Source organism: Phocoena sinus, chromosome 9 (assembly GCF_008692025.1).
Source record: "Phocoena sinus isolate mPhoSin1 chromosome 9, mPhoSin1.pri, whole genome shotgun sequence".
NCBI classification, from domain to species: domain Eukaryota; kingdom Metazoa; phylum Chordata; class Mammalia; order Artiodactyla; family Phocoenidae; genus Phocoena; species Phocoena sinus.
Genome location: NC_045771.1, coordinates 74,754,312 through 74,778,839, shown reverse-complemented (window position 1 = coordinate 74,778,839; position 24,528 = coordinate 74,754,312). Strand labels below are relative to the sequence as shown.

General features: G+C 40.0%; 1 protein-coding gene across 1 annotated transcript in view; it reads right to left on the bottom strand.

The window, feature by feature from the left end:
* Positions 1 to 24,528, bottom strand: part of DNAH11 (dynein axonemal heavy chain 11) — a 316,314-nt gene that overhangs the window by 113,089 nt on the left and 178,697 nt on the right. The window contains 7 exon segments of the mRNA XM_032643357.1: positions 3,236 to 3,397; positions 14,625 to 14,767; positions 15,184 to 15,307; positions 16,239 to 16,401; positions 20,493 to 20,686; positions 20,956 to 21,117; positions 22,636 to 22,875. Coding sequence (XP_032499248.1) covers positions 3,236 to 3,397; positions 14,625 to 14,767; positions 15,184 to 15,307; positions 16,239 to 16,401; positions 20,493 to 20,686; positions 20,956 to 21,117; positions 22,636 to 22,875 — 1,188 coding nt within the window.

Here is a 24,528-nt window from a genome sequence, read left to right as displayed (position 1 = left end):
TCTAGAGCGCAGGCTCAGTAGTTGTGGCGCACGGGCTTAGCTGCTCCGCGGCATGTGGGATCTTCCCGGACCAGGGATCGAACCCGTGTCCCCTGGGTTGGCAGGCGGATTCTTAACCAGTGCGCCACCAGGGTAGTCCCATTTCTTATCTTTTAACACCTGTTTCTCCTTCCTTTTTTCCTGGATTCTCCTAACTGGGACCCATATACTTCTCAACAAGATCTCCCAATTATCATTTGTAACCCAATTCCCACGGATGGCTGGAGGGTATCCTCTCCCTCCTTACACTGTGTCTTTCCATCTCCATTTCCAAATCTCCTATGAGGAGTGTATGTTGACACAAAGTCTTCAGATAAATACCTGGTGATACTTCAGTGTCAAACTATTTTGGTCATTCTGTCAGCTGTCATTTTAGTTCAATACCAGGTAACAGAAAAGTAGCACAAACATTAACTTAGACTTAGTCAGTCCACACCCCTGGGTGCTGAGTGTGTACTACCTGAAAATTATATGTCAACACACACAAAACCGCTTGCCTTTAATGAATCCTTTCTCTGGCTAAAGGCGGGGGGCGGGGGGGCACCTTGTATAAGTACCTTACACTCAGCAAATGAGGCCAATAATTAAGAAGTGCTAAATTATGCTGACAACTCTCAGTCTTAACGGTGGAAATTAAAACTAAGAAAGTGATCAAATTAGTGCTCATTCAAAAAATGTAAAAGCTGTTTTTGACCTCTACTGAAAAGGCCCCACGCATTTGGAGAAGGTGGACACGTTGCATTCTGAATTATAATTACTGCTCCTGAGTAACAAATTAGGAAGGTGGGAAAGTTAAATAAGCACACAGCACTGGAACGAAATTGACTAATTTGTTTCCAGGCATAATTCAGCTCCATAGAAATGGGAAAGTGCTTTTTAAATTCCTATTTGGCACCCAGCATCCTATAGGAGGCATCATGATACCGCCAAATAGAGCTGAGGACCTGCGAGGAGCCCTCTGGACTTAAAATGATGCAAGTCCTGCCTCATCCAGTAGATGTCAATGGTCACTGGCATATCAAAGCTCCTTCAGGAGGAGCTGTTTTCTAAGTGGCACCTACTCTGACAGGAGAGAGTCTGCACCAAAGCAGCAAAGGCAAGGGGCTTAAAGCACTGTGCCAGACACTAAATTAAACCACACCACCGGCTCTGATTTCCTCCCATTTGAGAAATGAACATTAAGAAACAAAGCACGCTGGTCCTCTTCTCTTCCTTACCAAGCCAGCCTAATCAAATGATCTGGATGAAACAGAATTTTGCTACCAAAAGATACATACAGGCTCTCTTCCTCTTAGTAAATCGGCATTCTTAATGCTTCTTGTAGTTATCAGAAGACAAAATAATTCCCTACATAATTCCAGAAATGCAGTGGACCTAGCAATAGCTGAAGAAATTTGTATTAGTAACTGACCATCATTAGTCATATTTAATGGTTTTCCAGATTTTAAAGTAAAAAATATTTCGGGTAGACTTTATGTAACGCTAGCGTTAGTCTCCACTAAATGGGGTTCCTCTGACTCGAGGAAGACACATAATGTGGAGAACAGCATTTCAGACAGAAATCAATCACTCCTGTGACAGTCTACCACTCTGTTCATGGGAACAAATTTACATATATTTCCCTAAATGTAAGAAAAGCTTTGCAGTGTCCCCCAACCAGTGGGGGAAAAGTGAATATCACTTAAAAAAAATAGAACCACACATTAATATTACTCACTCTTTACCCCCCCAAATCCTGATGATGATGTTGTTTTAAAGGTCTAGGCAAGTTCATTCAATGTTAGGGGTGAGTGTAGAGACAGGCAAGAGAAAGAACTTTCTGGATATGAAGAAAACAGTGAAATAGAGGAATTCATTTTTTTTCATTAATTTATAGAAATGTTTTAAGTGTGTGTGTGGAGAAAAGCAAGAGGAGGTATTTGAATATGATAAAACCTCTATCATATACATCTTTTAGATGTTGCATAACAGTTCTTCCCTGGCAATCCAGCAGTAAGTAATTAGATTAATAGACATTTTGGAAAATACAATAAACCATATATGATAAAGCTGTATATATTATGTATATAAAATATACATAGAAATATAAATATGCAATAAAGCTAGCAGCATTACAAATCATTAATTGAAAAAGTAAATATGCCCAGATTTCTAACCCTCTGGCCACCAAAAGATATAATATTCAACGAAATGTGAAAGGACTGCTTTGGAAAAGCAGCAGTTACGGTTTTGGGAGGAAAGGAGGCTACAGCAGGTTGTCCCTGTTCACAGCAAAGTTTCAGCTGGAAAGAGCCATCACTCCTTACATATCCCTGATTTTATTTTTGGCTCTGAGAATCATTCTTCCTGCCTGACTTATTCTAGGCACCGTTCGACTTATCACTCCAAGGAATCAGAAGACAAACCTCCCTGGGAAATGTTCACAATCACCATCCATCCAAACTTTCCAATCAGAAAGGTGCTTGATGGATGCACAACTTCATTTCCAGGAGGTCTAAATGACACCTTCATATCTATTGGTACGTTCCTTTCTCACTTTGAATCTGAACGCTTGAAGTTGTTTCTTTTTTTCTTGTTTTTCGTTTCATGCAACTTTTTAAAAAGGCAATAGGAGGTGGAAATTTCAACATGAGCAAATGACAAACATAATCTATAAAACATACACCCATAAAACAAAGAAGCATATACATTAGTTGACTTAGTGATTGCAAAATAGATGGGGCCTGATTTTTCACCTATCAATACCATAATGAGAAAAATCACAATGAATTGCCTTACTTTGTTAAGAACAAGCATTGCATGGCTATGGGTGCCTACTTTTTTGTTTAGTTGTGAATGTAAAGGATTTATATTCAGTACGTTCTGAATATCCTGGCCTTCTGGTGAGTCAGTGGATGAGTAAGAACTCGCGTGCTGTTTGTGTGTCTGTGTGTGTGTTAGTGTATATGTGTCTCTTGTATGTGTGTCTGTGTGTATCTGTGTCTGTGTGTGTGTATGCACCTCAACCAGATACAAAAAGATCAGCCATCATATTCAGTAAAATGTAAACTCACAAAGATGATCTTATCATCTTAAACAAACAAGGACAGCTTTCTGCTAGGAGGTGTATTTTGGAAATGTTTTACTGAGGACTTGGGTCAGTGAGAGTGTGTGTGTTTGAGAGAGAGAGAGAGATTTAGAGGCTGACACGGCATACCTCAATTCCCTTGGTTTCCTCAATGAACCTCCTGCTGACTGTGACCAGAGCCTCCTGGGGCCAAGCATGGAACCAGTCAACAGCCGTGCAGTTAACCAGGGCTGGGAACTTCCGAGCTCTACTTCTCAGCGTGTGACCAACCGGAGAGAAACACAAAATGATCTGTGGAGACACGGGGGCAGGGCAAAACCAGGAGGCTGATGAGTGAGCAAAGAATTACACCGCGACCCTGGACAATGAAAGAAAGGAGTGCAGCCAACCGTGACATTAAACTAGCCTAAAGCACCACAGAGTGGAAAGCAACATTAACCTCCTTGCAAATCAAAGTGCAAACCTGCCCCACGGAACATACAGAAACAGTGCTGTGTGCTTTCCTTAAAATTGGTCCCTCTCCTTCTAAACATTTTTGATGATCATCAAGCACAGTGGGAAATTCATTCTTTTCTATCACACAAGTTGCATTATGACAATTAAAAATAAAAACCAAATCTCTATGATAAAATAATACCAAGACTCTCATCTTCTGTCTCCTATCCTGTAATTCACCAGTCTCCATAAAACTGTGTAAGATACTTTTAAGAAAACAGTTTTATCACATTCAATGTTTACTTTGTTTCCACTTAAAATAAAATACATTCACTCGAGTTCATACTTAACATTTTTAAAGGAGTAAAAATTTCAGTTTATACATGATCCTGATGAGAAATTTGTAAGTTTTCAAAGTTTTATTTAAGTATTTAATGACTTAAGAGTTAAATTGGAAAGTTTCCATACTCTTTAGTGACACAGGGCTGCTTTCTGTCAGGAGTGCCGGAGTTCAGCTGTGACACGTGTCACAGAAGCTCAGTGAGGGAAGCAGGTTATCAGGACTTCAGTGGGTCTGAATATCCTTTCTGGGCTCGTCAGATGTGGTGCCCTGTGTAAAGTACTAGCACAAAAGAGGTGTTTAGGGAGCTCCCTTTTTGTCCTCTGTCTCCTTTCCCAAGTCACTGTGGACTTGAGGGCACTGGGGAGACTGATGCCAACTGGGGTAAGGTCTGAGGATGAGTCTTGGTTTCCTTTTTTCTAGACGCGGCTTGCACTTGATGTGAAACAAAGCTCTGCAGTTCTTTCAATGAAGTCTCTCACACTTTGCGATAAGGCAACTAACCAAATCACTTTTCAAGGGATATATTTTTTCCACATAGCATTTTAAAATTCATGTCATAAAAATCATAAAAATATGTGAAACCGTATATTCTCGTTTAACAGGTGTTTTTACCATATTAATTTTATATACTATGGCTCTTCAACAACTCAAGAGATGAATCCTAAGATCTAAAATAATTTTCAATAATGCATAAGCTGACCGATTTCTTTTTTATATTCAAGAGTCTAGTTACAAACTGAATAATTGCCGTAATATTGCATGTGCTAAGTTAACAAGCCTCAGTTACAAGGCAGAATTTTCACTTACATCTCAGTGTTTAGGTTTCTCCTAACTGCCTTGTCTCCCCATACATGAGTATTTCTCCTTAATGTCCTAGAAGTTGGTTTTCTGCACCCAACTTACCTCTCATTCATGACAATTTTAGAGGCTTCATTTATACATAATTGTAGCAAAGAGAGGGGGGTGGGGGAAAGCATCATTTATTTGAGGTCCTAAATATTTCCATCACTTCTACACTTACTCTGTTTCTACACTTACTACAGGCATACTATCAGGTCTGAAGAATGTGTTAGAAAACAAAGTATCTGAACCATGTGTGGTGAGCCTCAGGAAAATAAATACTTTAATTTAATGATATGCCTTAATTATTTATTGAAAGATAATATAGAACACTGATTTAAAGAATTATTTTCCTTTTCTACAATTTTACAGTTGAATACAGTTTTTTTTCCTACGTTATAAGGATCCTCACAATGCCATCTAAATTTCATGTGGAGGGCAGAGGGCAGATGGCAGGAGACGAGGGGTTCTCAAAGGATTTTTAGGAGCTGGTTAGAAATGCAAATTCTTGGACCTACTCCAGACCTGGGGAATCAGAAACTCTGGATGGGGCTTGGCAATCTCTGTGTTTGCAACAAGGCTTCCAGGTGCTTCTGACACCCACAGCTATAACCTAATAGTCTTAAAATTTCTATGGGAATACCTAAACGGAATATTTACACTTTTAACACTTTTGCATTTGGTGAAATACTCATAGAATCTAAGTCTCTATTATATACAGAGTGAAGTAGAAAATTTAGAGAATTTTAAATAAGTTAGATAATCATTAATAACCTCAGTTCTATCAGATAAATTAGACCCTGGGAACTAAATTAGAGAAGTATGCTTGTTCATTAGTACTTCCTACGAAGGGGAAGGACAGTAGCACACTAGCCTTGAGGAGTGCAATGACTGCCCCAATTTCTAGCTTTGCTAGAAATCTAGCACAGAAATTCTCTCCATCCAGCTTCCTGGGTAGTATTCTGAGAGCCTATGCTAATATCTTGAAAGCATTGGCTGTTCTTCTCTTTTTAAAAACAGTCTCCACAACTTTTTAGACAACCTGGAGTAAACTCAAGTTGTTGCCTCAAGGAACACTACTGTGTGTGTGTGGGAGGAAATCATCCTATAATTTTCCTGCTGCATTTCCCTAATTTCATGAGAGATTAACATAGCAAAGAATTTATAAGAAAGACAAATAAGTGATTAGAAAAAAGGGTGTGATGCTATCTATAATTTACTTTTTCAGCATCGTTAAAATTGTAAGACATTTAACGTGTACAATGATGATTTTGTAAACAGACACTGTGAAAGGATTTCCCCCCATTGAGTCAATGAACACATCCATCACCCCATATATTTACCTTTTTGTTGACTAATTGTTCTGGCTGGGACTTCTAGTATTATGTTGCATTGGAGTGGTGAGAGTGACCATCCTTATCTTGTTCCTGATCTTAGAGGAATAGCTTTCAGCTTTTCGCCATTGAGTATAACGTTAGCTGTAGGCTTATCATATATGGCCTTTATTATTTCAGGTGTGTGACCTCTAGATCCACTTTGTTGAGAGTATCTATCATAAATGGATGTGTATTTTGTCAAATGCTTTTTCTACATCTACTGAGATGATCATATCATTTTTACCCTTCATTTTGTTAATGTGGTGTATCATAATGATTGATTTGTGGATGATGAACCATACTGCATCTCTGGAATAAATACCACTTGATCATGGTGTATGATATACTTTGAATGTACTGTTGAATTCAGCTTGCTAACATTCTGTTGAGGATTTCTGCATCTATGTATCAAGGATATTGTCCTGTAATTTTCTTGTTTTGTGGTGTCCTTATCTGACTATGGTATCAGGGTAATGCTGGCCTTGCAAAATGAGTGTTCCTACTTCTTCTATTTTTTTTGGAAGAGACTGAAAAGGATCGGTGTTAATTCTTCTTGAAATATTTGGTAGAAGTCACCAATGAAGCCAGCTGGTCCTGTAAATTGTACCTTTGAAATACTTCAGTCTACTACAATATGCATGTGAATACTCATCTTATTTTACAACTTAGGGGCCATTATCTGGTTATTATCATTATATAACCAAGAGAGACACATGGGCTCGGGATGCTTAACCAGCACTTCACACATGCGAATGGAAGCCTGCATTGCAAAGTCGGCTACCTGAGCTCTTAGCTAACTTCTCTCATCAACATAAATGGTTGGTTACTTAGCATCATGAATACTGGATATGATTGTTCAGTGATGAAATGAGTAGTGTTCAAGGTATCTTAGAAAAATAGAAGTATCTGTACTTGCACCTCTACTGTTCTACGAACAAAACAGGAAAAGCTATATCTCAAAGTAGCCGAGTAATCCCCGTGACTCTTTAGACTTCGGATTTTGACCGGTCCTGTGTCCTGTGGTAAACAGCTTATGGAAAGTTTCTGTACTTTTATGTGATCCCAATGAGAAGATCAGCTTAATCCTACCATGAAAATATTGCTATATCTGCCTCAAAGGAACTTTCCAATTAGGGCTAGTCAGGTTCCTAAAAGGACAGAGTTGGGATTCCAACAAGTTTACAGAGCAGATTTTAAGACTTCAAGACTTGTTTTAAGTTATGTGCTACACATAAACTCTATGTGTACCAGAGTTCGGTCTGAGACTTCTTTCTTTGAAGCACATCTTAAATTGGAAGATTTGGGGAGAACGTTCCCCATCCCCCGAACAGGTGTCATCTACCTCCAAGTATTGAAGGTCCCTGAAATATACCCCCAAATAGTTCCTGACAATTGCAAATGACCAAATTGGCTTAAGTTAGTTTCCAGCAGTGGATTGGAAAGAAAAGTTGGCTAAGAAAATAAAGTTAAAAATGCCTTAGACACCTGTGCTCTTTTCTAAAAGCAAACTCTCACAAGTGAAAAGCAAACCCTGGAATCACCATCTATATATTTTCTACAGCTCTAATATTTGGATGTCAGGAACTTGATTTTGGAATCCATACCATAGAATTTTCTATTCCCTTTTTTTTTTTTTTCCCTCTACACTGGTGTTAGGACTAGTTTGCAATAACCCTCTTTTCATTGTGCTTTGGAGTACATTTCAATTTCTTTTAGATAAGATCCCATGTAAGTACACATTAATTTGCATATCACTAACAGGCCTCAGTCCATTTCCTCTTGTAATGGAAATCTGAATTGCTATTATCAGTGTATTTTTTTCCAGCTGATATAGTTTATTCTCAGAGGGAATCTTCCCACACGTTCACTTCAGAAGCTTCTATCCATAACTTGTGTTTGCATTTATACTCAAAAGTCTCAGTATTTTTCAAGACTGATAAGATCTGAATCTTACTGAGAGAATCCTCCCAGGAATGGAGGTTTAGCCTAGAAACAATTCCTCGGTTTGATTGTTTTAACATCACCCTATTATCTTTACGTATTTTCCTGGATCATCCCCTCACCTAATAACCTTTTAACTTCAATTATTTTTATGAGATTCAACAGAATTTTCACCATACACACATTCTATGCATATTTACATTTATTTTCTTTCTAGGTAACACACAATGAAATCATTCCCACAGCCTTTCATGTGTGTATATTCTTCAGTACAGATTTTTACAAGAGTTAAAAATTTTTTTCATTGGGGAGTTTTAGTTCTTTTCTTTTTTTTTTCAAATGCAGATTCAAAAAGAAATTGCATGTGGAAGCCCAATAGACAGCAATGAGCAAATGCATTCTTGAGGAGTAAAAATAGTAGGAATTATATTCCCCACTATATTTCCCTTCCTATATATTAATCCTGTATATATGAGGAGAAGAATCCCTTGCCATAGTTGCCCTGCTTGTCTCCAGGGCTGGCGCTGCCCACACATTACCTTCCAGGCCAGTCTGCAGCCCCATAACCTCATATAATAGTGTTTTTCTTTTTCTAAAACAGAAAATCAGATGCCTGAATATCTATTAAGTGGGTCCATATGTGAACCATGTTATGCAAGGCTTTTGCGTTATGATCTGTGCTGTTCTGCTAGCAGCGTGGTTGCATTTTTGCTGACACAATGTGATAACTCGATACATGTGCAGTTGGGAGAACAAGCGCCATCGGTGCTGGCAAACCCCATTTTTAGGCATTTAACATATGATATAGGTAGCATTTCAAATTGGTAGTATAAGGAAAGATTCTATGATAAGAGGTGTTGGGACAATTTGGGGGAGAAAAAGTAGAAAAGCCACCTTATACTGCACAAGGCAATCCAGGGCTAAACATTAAAGATACTATAAATTAATCTAAAGAAAATTCAGGATAATACTTTCATAACCACAGAGTATGAAAATGCTTCCTAAAAAGCCTTAACACACAAAATCCATGAAGAGAAAAAATCAGACTTATTTAATATATAAATGTAAAACAGAAGTCATTGTAAACAAAGTTAGCAGAATTATGGCGAACTTTGAAAAGAACTGCAACACTAAAACAGACAAGGACATTATGGACATATGGCTATTATTTAGCTATATAAAGAGCTCCTATAAATCAATAAAAAGTCTAACAGACCAATAGGAAAGTTGGCAAAGGGTAAAAATGGATAAAGGTTTCCTACACTTATTTAAAATAAAGCATGTTTGAGTTAAATAGTTCACTCCATACACCAAATTCTTAGAATCATTTGATTTTTTTTTTTTCCCCTGTGGGAGACTTCGACTCAAAAAGGCAGAGGGAGGTAAAGAAAATAGTGAGAGATGTGAAAAAAAAAAAACATAGTTCTGAGTATGTACTTTGTATGTGTGTCTATACACATAGAAAACTGAAAGAAAATATACAGTATGTTTCCAGTTGTTATCTCTAGGCAATATAACTGAGCATAGTTTTTATTTTCTTCGTATGGTTCTGTATTTTTAAGTTCTCTAAAATGAACATATATATCTTATGTTATCAAAAATGAATCTCCTCTCTCTATATATATACATATATAACATATACTTATGTATGTATATAATACATAATATATATAATTTAAAAATACAGAACCATATGAAGAAAATAAAAACTACACACACATACCCCCACCCATAGATAGACAGACAGACAGTTAGATAACCAAACACACAGATAACTAAATTCTTGGGAAAGAATCAGGGGCTGCTACATACACTAAGGGTTCTTTTCCTTGCGGCGTCACGTAGCCAGGAAGGAAGGCAAGAAAGAAGAGTTTTCAGGTTAACTAAAGTTATTAGGAGAGAAGAAGAGAGTACTATACTCTAAGGGTAAATAAGAATTATGCAGGAAAGGATGCACACATACACAGATGTGAAGGAGAGGAGGCACTTGGCATTGACTCACCGGTTTACTTCAGCTGCCAACAGGTTCTCACTACCCCTGCATTCCAAATAGGAACTGAGTTTGGGTGGTGAGCATGGGTAATGGGGTGGTAACTACACATCATTTAGCTTGACCTGCCAGGTGTGCTTGCCAACTCTTGTAACACATTAAGCTTCCCGTGTTGCCCAGCTAGGACCATATGCAAAGGAAGCATCAGCTAGCTCATCAGAAATTCTGAGTCTTTAGCACATGCTGGTGAATATCACAATATATGAAACTAACAGAGAAATCCATTATTCCTTAGAAAAAATTCTGAGGATTTGCGGGTAATACACACAGATGAAGAGAAAGAAGCTGCCATTTTCTTGCTAAAAGGAGACCCGTTTCTTTGCCGCATCATTTCTCCCTCAGGGTAAGGTGCTGACCACTGAACTTTCTCATGATGCAGCAAACTAAGTGAAGGCCAAGAAGGATGAGAAGTATTCGAGGGAGAGATCTTATTCCTCCTCAGCATTTAACAAACAAAAAACAAACAAACAAAAATCTTCCTACTCATTTTAGTAGCGAAGAGATAAATTATTCAATTAGTAATCCTGTGACAAGAGGGAAAAATGATCCATACCTAACTCCAAAATAAATTCTAGCTTGTACCAAGGTGCATACGAAAAAATGTGACTGTGAAAAGGCTCCGACAACAACAGAGGTAAACATAAAACTGATCTCAGTTTCGGTAAGGCCTGCCAAAGCATAGCATCACAGGAAACGCACAGAAGAAAGGCCTGATGGATTTAACAATATGAAAGTGCAAAACTTCTGTACTATATGAATATTACTAAGTTCAAAAAGAACAACCATGTAATTATCTCAAGAGAGGCTGCAAAGAAATCCAACAGGTAGATAGTTCCTTGACAATACACATCCTGAGTCAAAAGCCAACATACAATGTAATAGTGAAACATGAGCAACACCTTCTTTTGGAGATTTGCCAATGCAGTGAGGAAGGAGAACGGATAAACAGAATATTAGGAAAGACAAAATATCATTATCTGCAGGCTGTATATCAACTAATAGAAAATGATTGATGAGGCAGTAAGGTAGCTGGTTACAAAACTAAAAATCAACAGCTCTCCTATATAGAAACAATATACCAGTAGAAAATTTCATGAAGGAAATAGTTCTTCTACAAAAGCAATGTGACCTTTTATCATGAAGATTCAATTCTCCCTAATTTAAAAAAAAAGCTTTCAGCAGGATTTCAACCAAAATTTAAATGTGTTCAGAATCTGACAAAATGATTCTGCTGTTTATCCAGACATTAAAAACATGTAAAAGCGACAAAGAAAAACTAGATAAGGGCAATGAAATACTAGATACGAAAAAGTATAATAAAGTTTTCATACCTTACATAGTACAGAGCTGGAATCAGTAGGAGTAACAAGAAAATAGAATAGAGGACGTGGAAATAGACCCAGTTAACATGGCTATCTGGCATATAATAAAGATGGTCCTTTAAATTAGTAAGGAAGAAATACATGGTGTTGAGATAAAAACACATCTTTTGGGGGGGAAAAAAAAGTAACCTGAAACCTCTCGGCTCACTCTTTGTCATAAACAATAATAAGTATATTCCAGATGTAGCATAGTTTTAAACATAAAGCATGAAAGCATGCAGGCCCTGGAATGGCTGACACTGCTTCTATTCTAAACCAATTTCCAATTTTACTCATAAAGCCTTTGTGACAAGATCAAATATTCACTTCCCCATACTCCCTGGTAGGTGGAGGTGACAAGGGACACACCTGTGATCAGTAAGACATCAGCTGAGGGACTTGCGGGGAGCTTTGGATTCCTGATTCAGAGAGCCCCAAGTCTCCTTCCCCACTCTTTCTTCCTACCGGGAATACAGACCCTACTGCACTCATCGTGTGATCATGAGGCAGGAAGCAGCAGGGTGGTCACTGGCGGGAGAGAAAGATGGAAAAGCATGGGTTTGTAAGGGGATTACTGAGCTAGTCTGGACTCTGACATGGGAGGGAGGCTTTCAGGAACTGGTCTTGGACATTCTCTTCATTTGTAGCCCAAATGAGTTCCAGTTGCTTCTAGTGAAGAGTTTTTAAATCTTGGAGAGAAAAACGCTTTCCTAAATATGTAAGAAACCCCAAATCCATAAAGGCAGACACCGATTAATCTAGGATAAAAACTTAAAAATTTTTCCAGAGTTATAAACAAATAAACAGACATGTACCATATATACATTTAAAAGATAAATGATAGAACAGGAAAAATATCCAACACATATATATAAGCCTAATCGCTTAATATGCACAGAACTCATAAACAAAAAACCATGTACAATTCAATGGAAAGGTGGGTCCTTTATGATTCAGCCTCGGAGGTTACTCAGCATCACTTCTGCTGAACTACACCCTACTCTATTAGCTGAAGCAGTCATAAGCCCACCCAGATCCAAGGAGAGGGGACCTGAATCCCACCTATGAGTCAGAAGAACATCAGAGAAATTGCAGGCACAATTTAAAACTGCTACAAGCTGTAACCATTGAATTTAGCAATTCCCGTGTTAAGAATTTATCCTACAAGAGCAAGCAAAGCTGTGTATACAAGATGCGTGTAAAGGACGCTCATGCTAGCATTATTTGTAACGGTGGTTGTCAAATTGCAGCATGCTTCAGAATCACCTGGAGGGTTTGTTAAAACATAGATTTCTGGGTCCCACCCGGAGTTTCTAATTTAAGAGTTCTGGGATGGGGCTGGAGAATTTGCATTTTTGAAAAGTTCCTAGGTGACGTCGATTCTGCTGCTCTGAACAACAGACTTGGACTGCTGCTGAGTTATTACATTACTGTCTCAAATTCTATTATTGTACTTATTTTCCCATTTCACAAAGACAATCTGATCCAAGTATATTGCAGTGGAACAGGGAGAAATCCCCGGCCTTGTTACAACCTGGCCAACAGATGCTAAGTCACATTTCTGATGGACAGAAAACTCTTTGGGCAACTGAACCTTGAATTCTGATTTCTAACCTCAGCCCAGAATTGCTCAGTAAGACCAATGTGGAATTTGAAACAGGAGGGCGGAGAAGAATCATAGTTACTCTATTCCTTAACCTCCTCACAGAGGTATATTCACAGCTAATGCCACTTCCCATCCCTTCCTGCGTACTCCAGGCTTTACAGGAGCCGCAAAGTCCATTCCTAACTTTATTTATTCATTTATTTTTGGCTGCGTTGGGTCTTCATTGCTGCGTGCAGGCTTTCTCGAGTTGGGGCGAGCAGGGGCTGCTCTTCCTTGCGGTGTGCGGGCTTCTCATTGCGGTGGCTTCTCTTGTTGTGGAGCACAGGCTCTAGGCGCGCAGGCTTCAGCAAATGCAGCACGTGGGCTCAGTAACTGCAGCACGCGGGCCCTACACGGGCTTCAGTAGTTGCGGCACAGGGGCTCAGTAGTTGTGGTGCTCAGGCTCTAGAGCGCAGGCTCTGTAGTTGTGGCACACAGGCTTAGTTGCTCCGTGGCATGTGGGATCTTCCCGGACCAGGGCTCGAACCCATGTCCCCTGCATTGGCAGGAGGATTCTTAACCACTGTGCCACCAGGGAAGTCCTCTGTTCCTAACTTGACAGGTGTGGAATACTAGAAGGAGTAGCAAAGTAGTCACTTTTCTAGGTTACTAAGCATTACTATACTAGGAAGTCTCAATTTTCCATATTAGCATTTTCAATTGGCTTTCTGCCATGAGTGTGGAGGGGCTTCTTGTTCTAATACTTCATCCTTCTTGCTGCTCTTATTCGGTTATATTATATTCCTATATGCTACACTAAAGCATGGAGTAGTTTCTGTGGAGGAACCCTGGGTTGAGCCTCAGATCATCTGAGTGATAGGCCATAATTATTTGCCCTGAAGTACTAACGTAAGAGTCACTTCCTTAACTCAAACTCTTCCTCTGCTCCCTTAATGATTTACAAAACCCTTGCTTCACCCCAATTTACTTTCCCAGCCTGATCCACCTGGTTCTTCCTTCAGGAATTCTCCATCCCAGTCATTTAGAGCTATCTGGGGTTTCTCCAAATATGCACCGTGCATTCCACCTTTACTCTTATATACATGCTATTTCCTCTTCCTGAAAGTTCTTCCCCACCCCACCGCTTCCCCATGAATTCTAAGCCACACTTGACACACAGCACATCACTTCCTCCAGGAGGGTCCAGTGCCGTTAGGAAGGATGCTGTATGCCTCTGGAATCACATAGCACCATTCACACTGGTCCCATACTACCATTATTTGTGGTGTCTCTTGTCTCCTGTAATAGTGTAAGTTCCTCAAGGACAGAGACCATGTTCAGTTCACTCGAGGAGTGCAATCTGCTCAGAGCAATGCTTTGTAGGAGCCCAGCATCACAGGAAACTTGAAGAAGGTGCCCTCCAGACACTCATGGAAAAATGCAAATGTCCTTTCAAAATTAATGACTGGATGTCCTTACAAAATGAATGAGTGGAATTCAAACTTCTCATATGAATTGCGAAACAGAACCATAGCAGAGTTCTAACAGCATGTTTAACTAAATGCAAATAAAGCAAATGTTTCTTACTTTCAGCTGTAGTCGCACCCGGGCCAAAAAGAACTTCCAACAATTTTCTCTGGAGTCCACCATGCCCAGACCATGAACTTCACTACGAATTCCAGAAATTATCTTGTCTACATCTTCATCACTGAACAGATCAGGGATTTCCCCTGCCCCCAAAGGAATGAGTAGAATTATTAAAAGACTGCCACAATTTAAATTTTATACATGACTTGAAATGCTTTATAATACAAAGTTCACCTTTAAAGAGTTTGAAACAGAAACGCAATTTTTCTTTTTGCATTTACAAGACACACAACACACTGAGGACAAGCTATGACGAATCCACCCACTAAACTCGCCCATGTAATAACATTTACTTCACTGAAGGCCTCTCCAAGGCATCTCACGTCCGCAAGCAGACTAAGAAAGAATATACTTCAAATTAGTTAGGTTTATAGGTTTCTCCTCAAAGAATGCCCCAGTAAACATCTCAAAGACAAATTGTCTCTATTTAAAGTTCACTGAAACTACAGATCATTTGTCTTTAGGGAAGATCTTTCATGAAATGTGTTGATTTAATCACCTGATGCCAGCAAGCCATTAATCAGCACAAGAAAGCTCTCATCTAGAACCTGTGCATCTGTCAGCAGGAACGCAGTGGGCATGTTCTTGGCTCCGGTTCTGACGTACAAATTGGCAAGATCTACCTGTAAGGAAAGGAGGCCATTATTCACGCTGTATTAAAATGCTGGTGTGACGTTGGGAGTGTGTGTGCAAGGGCTAGGGAGAATTGAGGCGCTACAGTGGGAGGGCTGTGTGCTGTCCTTTCCCCCGTTTACATATTCTTTCCTCACAGTGACCATCTTCTTACGGGGGCAAACAGCATGACGTCACCTCCATTTCTGGCATATAATGATGAGTATCATGTTTGTGGCCTAATAGAGCCCTAGACGCAAATAGGCTCCTGAGAAACAACTCCCTTCTCTTCCAGTAAAAGCGAATGCAGTAACGCCACTGTCAAGCAACGCAGTTAAAAGAAGTTTTTGTCTCATTTCAACAGCTGTCTACTCCATTGGCTGGTGTCTTATGTAGTTAGTTTTATTTAGTAATATTGAAAGCATGTGGTGTTTTTTTTTTTTTTGCTTTAAAATAGCACTTGCCACAAACTCTAAGTACTATTTTGTAAGTACTGTTGTAACTAAAAAGCAAAATTTTAAAAACACGTCAGAGCTTCTTGACTGTGTTCCCATCATATTTTATTTTCATAATCTGCTTCAAAGTGGAAGAAATCTCTTCGTGCTTGTAAAAAAAAAAAAAAGTAAAAAGAAAAGTATCTTTTTTCCCCTCACTCCATCGTATGGGGCTATGAATACTGCTGATTATCAAGTATGGTCAATGCAAAAGAAAAAACATGTTTGTGTAAGCAAGTATTTAATAAAATATTTTCTGAGCCAGTTCTACAGGCTTATAGGCTTATATACCTATAAATGTTGGTAGCAATTTGCTATTACTAATCTGACCATGAAGGAGAAACCGCCAACTAAATCCTCTAAAGAGCTTTCCCCCCTCTCCATGGATGACGGGAGCACTTATATCCTGGGGCAGAAGGGGCGCGGGGATGCCCATCACTGTACTTACCCGAAGTTCTTGGATTCCAAAGCCTTCGGTCAGAGTGATCTGGAAGACCTCGAGGCTGCAAACGTGGGCCGCCAGGCGGGACAGGCTCTGCTTGCCACTGCCCCCCACTCCAATCAAGAGCGCGTAACCCCGAGGAGCCCGCAGGATCCGGCTGATGCGACACCTGGGGAGAGGAAGCACACCCCCTGCAGATGATATCCAATGAGCCCCGGGGCCACGTCTGTTTCGTTTTTCACATATTTAGATACTAAATTCCGATTTTCATGTCAGACTTTCCGTCCCTGTTCCTCTGTTTTCCCATTAAACAAAGATGCTGCCCGAGTCTGCCCCCGCATCGCTCGCCTAACAAACCATCCTGGTTAATGACATCTGGACTCTCACTGCTGTATTACTCTCCACCAGAAGAGGACAGAAAATGAAGACAAGGCCTTTCATCAAAGCGTCACATTTTCCTGATAAGCAAGAAAGATCCTAACCTCACATCAGCATCCCCGTACAAGGACAGCAAAGGGGGAATATTTTTGGGCCAGAAACCTTTGCTGTAGAATTACTGTGGAAAGAATGGATTTGTTCAAACCGACACACACCTCACATGTGACTTGCTTCATACATTTTAAACACCTGCCTTTTTGTATGATTCTTAACGTCCTTTGCACTAAAGCTTTCCCTGTGCCTCGAGCTGTCTAAAACATTTACTGAAACTGTTAGAATCCCAGAGTTAAATTTCCGGCAAGGTCAACTAATCCCTTGTTCTGTATTACTGAAGAGATTCTGAATGCTTAAATTTTTGATACTATTGCTATATCTTACAGTTAGGAATAAGTTGGCTTTAACATGATCAAAATATGCGTTTGGTTGAAGAAATTTGCCATAATTAGGTCATAAATATTAAGAAAAGTAACAAAACAAAATATAAGCATATTGAAACCCAAATGCAGAAAAAAAAAAACAACCAAACAAAAAACCACACTGTTGTATTTGCTCTCAGCTTCTTTCCTGAATGAATTTAAACTTCAAGCCCCGAATGATCCACATAGACTTTTTATTTTTTTAAAGAGTGCTTTTTGAAAAAATGAAGTTGGGGTCACTTATACAAGGACCAACACATGTGAGCATTTCCTGAAAATCTTCAATAGCTGAAAAGACAGGTTATTTTTCCAAGCTCAGCCATCGCATTACATTTTATTTTACAGGACCACACAACAAGACCACCTTGGGAAAGCTCCGAGGCTACTCTAACACGAGTGACACCCCAAGTTACAAAGCAGGGTTGTCATTTCATTTTAATGTGTGCTTTGAGGTCTGCACCTCACCAGAGTCTCTCAGTGGCAAAAGTCCCTTTCCACAACATTCTAGGACACTCTGAAATTATCTCTGACACTGAGTAAATCAGCTTCTAGCTCATAATCCCTGATCAAAGTAATGGTTTTCCCTTTAGGTCACCGAGAACTCTGTGTTGAAGGATTAGAGGGGAAGACTCTTCAGCGCCAATGGGACATCTCCTCCACCCGAGCCACGACAGACGGTCAGCGTATACTAACCCAACCAGCAACAGTGTTACTAATAACTCACTTACCACCACGGTCAGAGATTCTAACTGAAGCTTCCTGTCTGCGTAATCAGAGGATTGCGACTGCAAAGGGATCGATAAAACAATCAACACCTCACATGCTATAAAAACTGAAGATGGGGAGGCCTCCCAAGTTTTTCTTAGGCACTTGGGCTCAACATTTTATGGGGGAACTCTTCTGAAAATTGAATTCTCCACGTTTTTTTGGGTCTGTTTGAGTCGCCTTCCTCACATACTTCCTTCTTTCTTGATTTATTTCATTATTTTAATCTTTGCCCAAATATCACTTGTTTGAAAGGCCAGTGTTATTCATTGAATGGCCTCCCTCCAGATTCATATATTGAAGTCCTAACCTCCAGTACCTAAGGATATAAGCTTATTTGGAAAGAGGGTGATTGAAGAAGAAACTAGTTAGGATGAGGTCATAGGCGAGTAGGTTGAGCACCTTATCCAGTATGACTGGTGTCCTTATAAAAAGGAGAAATTTGGATACAAACACACACAAACGGAAGCTGCCACGTGAAGATTGGAGTTAGGCTGTCACAAGCCAAGGAACTACCAGAAGCAAGGAAAGAATTCTAGAACAGATCCTCCCCAGCATCTTCAGAAGGAGCACAGCCCTTCCAGCCCTTCAGACTTCTTGCCTCCAGAACTGTTGAGACAATAAATATCTGTCTTTCTAAACTGCCCAGTTTGTAGTGTTTTGTTAGAGCAGCTCTAGGAGACCAGGACAGCCACTGAGAAATAATGGTGACTAGGAGAACAGGATTGGAAGGAAAGATGCAATCGACTTCCCACATGGCAGCAGCAATGGCAAGCTGTTTAATTTTTTTTTTTTTTTTTTTTTTTTTTTTTTTTTTTTTTTTTTTTTTGCGGTACGCGGGCCTCTCACTGTTGTGGCCTCTCCCGTTGCGGAGCAACAGGCTCCGGACGCGCAGGCTCAGCGGCCATGGCTCACGGGCCCAGCCGCTCCGCGGCATGTGGGATCCCCCCACACCGGGGCACGAACCCGTGTCCCCTGCATCGGCAGGCGGACTCTCAACCACTGCGCCACCAGGGAAGCCCTTGGCAAGCTGTTTAGACTCTTCAACAAATCCTGTCATTCCCATGCTAAAATCTGACCCAAAGCTTCTCACTGCAGTTAGAATGAAATAACCCGCCCCCCCTCCTCTGGTAAAAAGGAAACACACTGTACACGTGAGGCCTGTGCCCACCTCCCCATCTTGTCATATACTGCTCTCCCCACTTCGCCAGGATGTTGCCACAATGACCCTCTTTCTGCTTTTGAACGTTCAGTCTTGAGGCCACATGACATCTGCCCATACCTAGAATGTCCTTCCTCCAGATCTTTCCATGCCTAGCTCCTGCATATCATTTCGATCTCACCTAAAATGTCACCTCCTCACATACATAGCCAGTCCCTCTTTGGAAATCCACACGCTTATTTCTCAGAGTCAATCAATTTTATTCCTCAGCAGGACATACCACTTTCTGCCATTTTTCTCACTTGCTTACTTGTTCATATCCTTATAAATGTCCCATCGCATCACTAAAACATAAGCTCAATTAGAGAAAGAACTAGACTGTCTTTGCTGCTGTCTCCCCAGTACCTCAGGCAATGTCTGACAGCAGGGGTGCCACAGACAGTTGCATAATCTGTGCCCTGCACAAGATGCCCAGGCTAGGAGGTAAGAGCCTCGTCAGCCATGCTCTACACCAGGAGAGGGGCCTTTTTCTAATTTTCTGCCCAGAAAACATGGCCCTCCCTCTTTTTTTCTAATACGCACATAAGTACTGAATAGGCTGGCAATGTTCCTCTTTAGCACTAAGTAGGCACTCAATCAACATTCTTAACCAAAGAAAATCAGTTTGAGTCCATCCTGCCTCTGCCATTTATGAACTTTAAGACTTTGAACAAGGCACTTACCTTCCTCTTTCTTAATAGTCTTACCTAACAGAGGTACAGTAAAAGAAAATGAAATTATGGCTCTGATGGCACTTCAAAAAGTAGTGTACCTATGTAAGACCTTATTAAGATTGTGACATAATTTATAGAGACACTTAATTTTTTTTAAAGGATCCAGAACACCTAAACCTATTATTTATTTATTCATTTATATAAAACTTATCTACTATTATACAAAGAATTACGTTTGATATTCTTGTATTTGCTGCAGGTAAGCAATAAAAGCTCTTAGTGACCTTCTCTGAATCAGGCCCATACATTCATAGTTATATAAACTAAGAAGATTTGAATGACTTTTTGCAGAAGATAATTTTCTCATCTAACTCAGATTATCCATTACTTTTCTTTAGTGTAAAAGTCAATTTCCTTCCTACATATGTACATTCTTGAGGTCTTCTACAAGTTGCCTCTTGCTTATGACATGGTAAGTGGCTGCATTTACTGGGGTGTGACATATTTATGTCATTTAAGAGGGTTGTGGCTTACCTTTGTTTTTTCTTCTTGCGTTGTCAATCAAGTTTTATTTTTTTCTTTTTTTTGAGGTAACATTGGTTTTTAACATTATTTAAGTTTCGTGGAGACACTTAGTTTTATACTGTATGGCAAACAAGAAGTAAGAACTGATAGTTCCAAGTATTCAACAGATCACACTGAACAACAATTGTGGACACCCAGCCATTTTTACTTTGTGGAAAAGCATCACAGCCAGTCAACTCACACATGTTGCATGGCGTCTTCAAATAAAACAAGGTGCATGGCGGCATTGAGCTCGTTGTAGTTATCTAAGGCTTCGGTCAGAAATGTCCTCAGCACCTCCCAGTCTCTCATCGGCAGGTAACGTGGGTCTTTGCTGCCATTAGCAAAATGGCAGTAGATGAGGGGCTGTTGAAGCAGCACGGAGCTGTCTACACCCTGCAGGAGGAGGAAGAGAAAGACACGGTCGTGTCAGTCTCCAGAAATGATTCATCTGGAGGCAGAGTGGCCTACGCAGGGAAAAGCTTGCAAATCAAACCATGAGTAGGTGGGTACGCTGCTCCCCAGTACAGGCCAACTGCATCCTGGGGTCACAGCTGTTTCAGCCAGGTAAGCGTATGCACAATTCGTTCACATCCTTATCCCATTTCTGCCCAATGCCAATTTGTGCCAGAGCAAATAGTGACCTCTGGCATTCATTTACTTACTTCAAAATATTTACTAGCAGTTTCCAGCATGTTTTTATGAAACGAATTACGATCCTTTGTGTCTATCAGTTTGTCTCCATAAACACGAGAAGATTCATGAAGCCACAGGCGTATTAAATCATTTGGACCCTTTAAACACTCAGGAGAAGCAAATAAAATCCCCTACAAGGCAAGAGTGATAAATATTAAAACTTCAGAAGGTGGTGGCATTCCAAGATAATATTTCCTTTTAACGTTTTCTTTAACTGTGTACTGAATTTAGCAATACACTAAGTTACAAGAAGTGTTATAAAGACTAGTAGATACATATTAGTAGTTGTACTCTCTGATAAGCAACATTTAAAAAATTAACTGTCATTTATACCCATTTTTAGGAATGCAGCTAAGACTGTACTTCAAGAGTCAGCCTAGGAACTGAATACCAGATTTTAGAACTTGTACCTGCTGCCTTCAGTGAATTAAGTTTCCAAAACCAGAGTACAAACAGCAAACATGCAAGTCACAGCATGATAATACTTTTTACTCTAAAATCCTGTGATATCATTTCATCTAACCCGTTCATTTCAGAGATGAAACATATGAGACCCAAAGTCCACTGCCTGAATTCACCCTTCATGGGTAGTCAAAGCATTTTTATTCCCCCCTTTCCTCAACACTGTCCTTCATATCTTGGATTCATATAGACCCAGTCCTCCTGGAGAGAGTCACTGTGCTCTGGGCTTATGGGACAACACCAAGGGAGTCATAGAGACTTAGCTGCAAAGGCTAAAGAACTGGTTGATATCAGGCGTAGCTGAAAGAATGGATATGAACTGTGAGAAGACAGGCTTCTCACCTCATGGTCTCCCTTCCCTCCTGAGATCAAAATTCTGCTTTTAAACACCACTTTACTGAGCACAGTCTTTCAGGCAGGTGCTAGAAATATCGAGATGAAAAGGAATGGTCCACGTTCTGCGGAAACTTCTGCCTAATGCGGTGTGAGTTCTGAAGCAGTTGTGGAGTGATTTAGAAAGGAGGGCTATAAAAGTATAAACAAACAAAAATCACCAAATATAAAGAAGTCTCATGAAGTTTTCATATTCAATCAGTTTACTACTTCTGTCACAAAAGAACTTTGAGCCATAAATAACTCTTCAACTGCTTTTACTCTACCAAGTAGGCCACATAAGTTGAATATTTTCAGAATTCGAAAGTTTTGAATTCCTTCTTTGGAACTTCCTTTCTAAATCATATACATACATACTGTCCTTTTACCAGATAAGCAAGTTAAGTGTCAATGACAAACCAAAATAATCTAGGAATTTAAGAAATTATAATTTCTCTTGATGCATGTTTAAAAACTATCACATACATATTAAAAAATGAAAAATTATCCCTCTTACTTGCACAGAAAGAAACACTCAAATATTTATATGGAATAAATGAAATAGGGAACTAAGATTTCTACCTTAGCTTCTGTTGCTAAGTCTCTAGCAACCTAAGAGGACTCGCTACTCTCACTGACAAAACGGGACTAATAAACCTGCCATACTAACTTCATAGAGAAGTTTATGGTGGAAAATGAAAGAATGCATGCTCAACTACGTAGCACAGTTTTCGACTAAGTTCTATGAATGAACACCATTAATATTGCTATAATCAGTGTTCTACTCAAGACACAACACAGAGCCACTGAGGTACCTGGAAGACGTTTGACAGGTCTCTCAGATTAAAGAGGTAGTGGAATTTAATGGCTGTGGGTAAAAAGTTGTGTGTCATCGTCTGATGGAATGCGATTGTTGCCTGTATCAAAGTGGGGCCACTCCTGAGAACTGACGGCCCAAATGCTTGCTGCTGGAAATGGAAATTCAGGATTTGGCTGTAGATGGTGTTTAGTGCATCCATGGATGGAAAGTTGAATGCAAACACTGTGAAATGTCTCTGAAAAGAAAAACAAATATAAGAGTTGCATAAAATACAAAATGTAATGGGACCAGATTACAAAAAAAGGGGGGACCTTATTTTTTCAACTCTTCTTCTATCCATGCCCATTGCCATGTAACTTGGTAGTGCCTTCCACTCTCTCAGACTTCCCATAAGACTTGTTCAAGGTAGTGCCTTCCACTCTCTCAGACTTCCCATAAGACTTGATCAAGGCAACAGAAGGAGGTAGAAGTAACAGGGTACCAGTCACTGTCAGACGCTTGTGTGTTTCCACTTGCTGTCTTAAGGCTCTACCTCTGCAATGAATTCTACATGCCTGCCAAAGGATGAGAGACACATGACACAGGGCCACGTTGTCCCAATCACAATCACTCTAGCCAAAGCCACCCTGAGTAGCTGATAGTTAACTCCCCAACATGTGAACAAGTCCAGCCAAGATCAGCAGAGTCACCCAGCTGAGCTTCAAGTGACCGCTCATAAACTAGTAAACAACACTGACTCTCGTATGCTGTTGTTGTATGTACGGTGGTGGTGGTGATGATTATTTAAAAGCTTACATGCACTCAGAAAACCTGAATGTAAATATTTACTGTAGCTTTCCTCAGAATTGCCAAAATGTGGAAACAACCAAGGCATCCTTAAATAAGTAAATGGATAAACAAACTATGGTACATCCAGACAATGAGTAGTATTCAGTGATAAAAAGAAATGAGCTATCAAGACATGAAAAGACATGGAGGAACCTTAAATGCATATTTAGGCTAAGTAAAAGAAGCCAGTCTGACAGGCGTAGAGAATGGACTTGAGGACACGGGGAGGGCTAAGGGTAAGCTGGGACGAAGTGAGAGTAGCACTGACATATATGCACTACCAGATGTAAAACAGATAGCTAGTGGGAAACAGCTGCACAGCACAGGGAGATCAGCTCGGTGCTTTGTGACCACTTAGAGGGGTGGGATAGGGAGGGTTGGAGGGAGACGCAAGAGGGAAGAGATATGGGGATATATGTGTACGTACGGCTGATTCACTTTGTTATAAAGCAGAAACTAACACACCATTGTAAAGCAATTATACTCCAATAAAGATGTTAAATTTAAAAAAAGAAAGAAAGAAAGAAGCCAGTCTGAAGAGGCTACATACTATATGATTCTAACTATATGACCCTCTGGAAAAGGCGACACCATAGAGACAGGAAAAGGATCAATGGTTGCCAGGGATTCGGAGGTGAGGGGGTTGTGGGGCGGGGGGGAGGGCTGAACAGGTGGAGGGAGTACAGGAGATTTTTAGGACAGTGAAACTACTCTATGTGATACTTTAATGACAGATACCTGTAATTATACATTTGCCAAAACCCACAGAATGTGTAACACAAAAAATGAACCCTAATGTAAACTTCAGACTCCAGTTAATAATAACGTATCAGTACTGGCTCATCAGCTGTAACAGATGCAGCACACTAACGCAAGGTGCTTTTAAATGGGTCACGCGCATAGGTGGGAACTCTCTGTGCTTTCCGCTCATTTTTCTGTAAACCTAAAACTGCCCTAAAAAGTCTACTAATTAAAATAAGCTTCCACGCTTCACCAAATGCCCAGTAGAACCATACATCCTAATCTTTACCCAAAAGCACTAAGAATCGAGATCTACAAC